This window comes from Emiliania huxleyi (assembly GCF_000372725.1).
Source record: "Emiliania huxleyi CCMP1516 unplaced genomic scaffold EMIHUscaffold_588, whole genome shotgun sequence".
Classification (NCBI taxonomy): Eukaryota; Haptophyta; order Isochrysidales; family Noelaerhabdaceae; genus Emiliania; species Emiliania huxleyi.
Genome location: NW_005197587.1, coordinates 6,549 through 8,738, shown reverse-complemented (window position 1 = coordinate 8,738; position 2,190 = coordinate 6,549). Strand labels below are relative to the sequence as shown.

Below are 2,190 nucleotides of genomic sequence, written 5' to 3'. Positions count from 1 at the left end.
AGAAAAAGAAATCTCTCTTCTCAGCTGTCTGCTTCGCACTTGAGCACTTGAGCACTGGATAGGGTCGATTAAGTTTTCTTCCCCCACCCCCCCACCCCTGATAGGAAGGCACGGCTCTCGATGAGAACGATGGGCTTGCCCATCCCGGAGTGGTTCGATCCCACATGAATCCGAGACGGTGACGGGTGTTGTCTCGGTGATCTCAGGCCCAGTGAGGTAGTGCATCAGACTATCCCGGATCCTGCTGACCAAGCTCCTCTTGTAGCTCGATCGGTCACACCACCATCGCCGTCGGGGAGAGGGGGGACGACACTGCTTCGGCAGCGTGCACCTCGATCCTGTACCGTGTTTGTTATGACCCCCCCCAATGAACATGCCAGTGAGGGAGGGCGAGACGATCGAGGGGTCCCGTACCACGCGGAATCGGCCCTATCCAGTGCTCAAGTGCTCAAGGTAGGAAGGTGAAGAAAGAACAGTCAGGCTCGGACTGGACCCCAGCGCGGTATGGGTGGACGCGAGACAGAAGAGGACGGCACGCGTGAGCGACACACAGACACACACAAGCTCACAAGTTCGTGCAGAAGAACCCGCAGCTTTTCTTTTCCCGCTTGAAAATTCGTCTTGTCTTTTCGCCTGCGGAAACGACCAGGGATACATGATATGCCAACCCCCGCGCGGCGCGCACGCCGCCACGCCGGCTCCGGCAGCTACTTTCTCGTTCTCTGTGGACTGTGGACTACGTATACATATAGCGTAGCGACCAGTGAGCAGCAGCAAGATGCAGCAAGGGGCCGCAGGCACACATTACTCGGGCTGTGTTTTCTTGGTGTGCGCTGTGGGGGAGACACGATGGAATCCAATCAGCGTACTTGCTCCCAAGCCGTACCAAACGGCGGCGTGCCCCAGCCACTCTGGCCGTCTTGCGGCGGTCACTTCCAGACCGCACTTATTTCTTTTCCCGCCCGGCTTGAGCTCCGTTTGGTGGCTCGGTGCGCGGTCGTGTCGCCCGCCACTCTTCCTTCTGTTTCCGCTGAGCTGCAGCGTCGTGTTGATGCGAGTCAGGGCGACTTTGGCGTCTGCGTCCGTGGTGGCAGCGCTGGGCCTTGTCATACGCAGCCTCACGCAGGTTCTCCACCGCCTCCGTGAGGCTGAGGCAGCTGGTGCTGCTGAGGCGGCTCGCGCTGATGCTGAGGCAGCCCGCAAGCATGAGCTTGCCTGTGAGCTGCTCACGCTGCGCAATCTTCTCATCTCGACACCTGCCTCGGTGGAGACTCGCTTCGTCCCCGCGCCGAGCGACGTCTTTGTCGTCGGCTACCCGCGGTGTGGCACGACGTGGGTCAGCCAGATCGTACACGCGCTGCGCACAGGGGCAGAGGTCGAGAAGACGATGGCCTTCGGCGAGATCAGTGAGGTCGTCCCGTGGGACGTCCAGGCCGAGGCGTGTGGCCAGCGGCTGAACTCGCCGCAGGCAAGCGTGCCTCTTCCTGCCGCCTCCTCCCGCCCTGCCGCCTCTCTTCTCGCCGCCGCCTCTCTCCTCCCGCCCTGCCGCCTCTCTTCTCGCCGCCGCCTCTCTCACTCCTGCCGCCTCTCCTCGCACGCCGCCTCTCTCACTCCCCGCCCGTTCACCCCCCGCCTCTCTTCCCCTCCCTGTGCGCAGGTGGGCGTGTCGCGCGCCTTCAAGTCGCACGAGACGTGTGAGGCGATCGCAAAGGCGAGATTCCCCGAGATTCCCCGAGATTCCCCGAGATTCCCCGAGGTTCCCCGAGATTCCACGAGGCGTGGGAGGAGATCGCTAAGGCGGCCGCAATGCATGGCCCTCTCTGCCGCGTCTCTCTCTCTCCTGGCCTCTCTGCCGCGTCTCTCTCTCTCCTGCCCTCTCTGCCGCGTCTCTCTCTCTCTCCTGCCCTCTCTGCCGCGTCTCTCTCTCTCTCCTGCCCTCTCTGCCGCGTCTCTCTCTCTCCTGCCCTCTCTGCCGCGTCTCTCTCTCTCTCCTGCCCTCTCTGCCGCGTCTCTCTCTCTCCCGCCCTCTCTGCCGCGTCTCTCTCTCTCTCCCGCCCTCTCTGCCGCGTCTCTCTCTCTCCTGCTCTCTCTGCCGCGTCTCTCTCTCTCTATCTGCCACGACACTCTCTCTCTCTTGCCCACAAACCCGCAACTCTCTCTCTCAAAACCACACTGACGCGCCACTCTATA

General features: G+C 62.4%; 1 protein-coding gene across 1 annotated transcript in view; it reads left to right on the top strand.

The window, feature by feature from the left end:
* Positions 1-982: 982 nt before the first annotated feature.
* Positions 983-2,190, top strand: part of EMIHUDRAFT_446001 (hypothetical protein) — a 5,873-nt gene continuing 4,665 nt past the window's right edge. The window contains exons 1-2 of the mRNA XM_005764604.1: positions 983-1,468; positions 1,658-1,709. Of these exons, the coding sequence (XP_005764661.1) occupies positions 1,052-1,468; positions 1,658-1,709 (469 nt within the window). The 5' untranslated portion in view covers positions 983-1,051. The remainder of the gene's footprint in view (positions 1,469-1,657; positions 1,710-2,190) is intronic.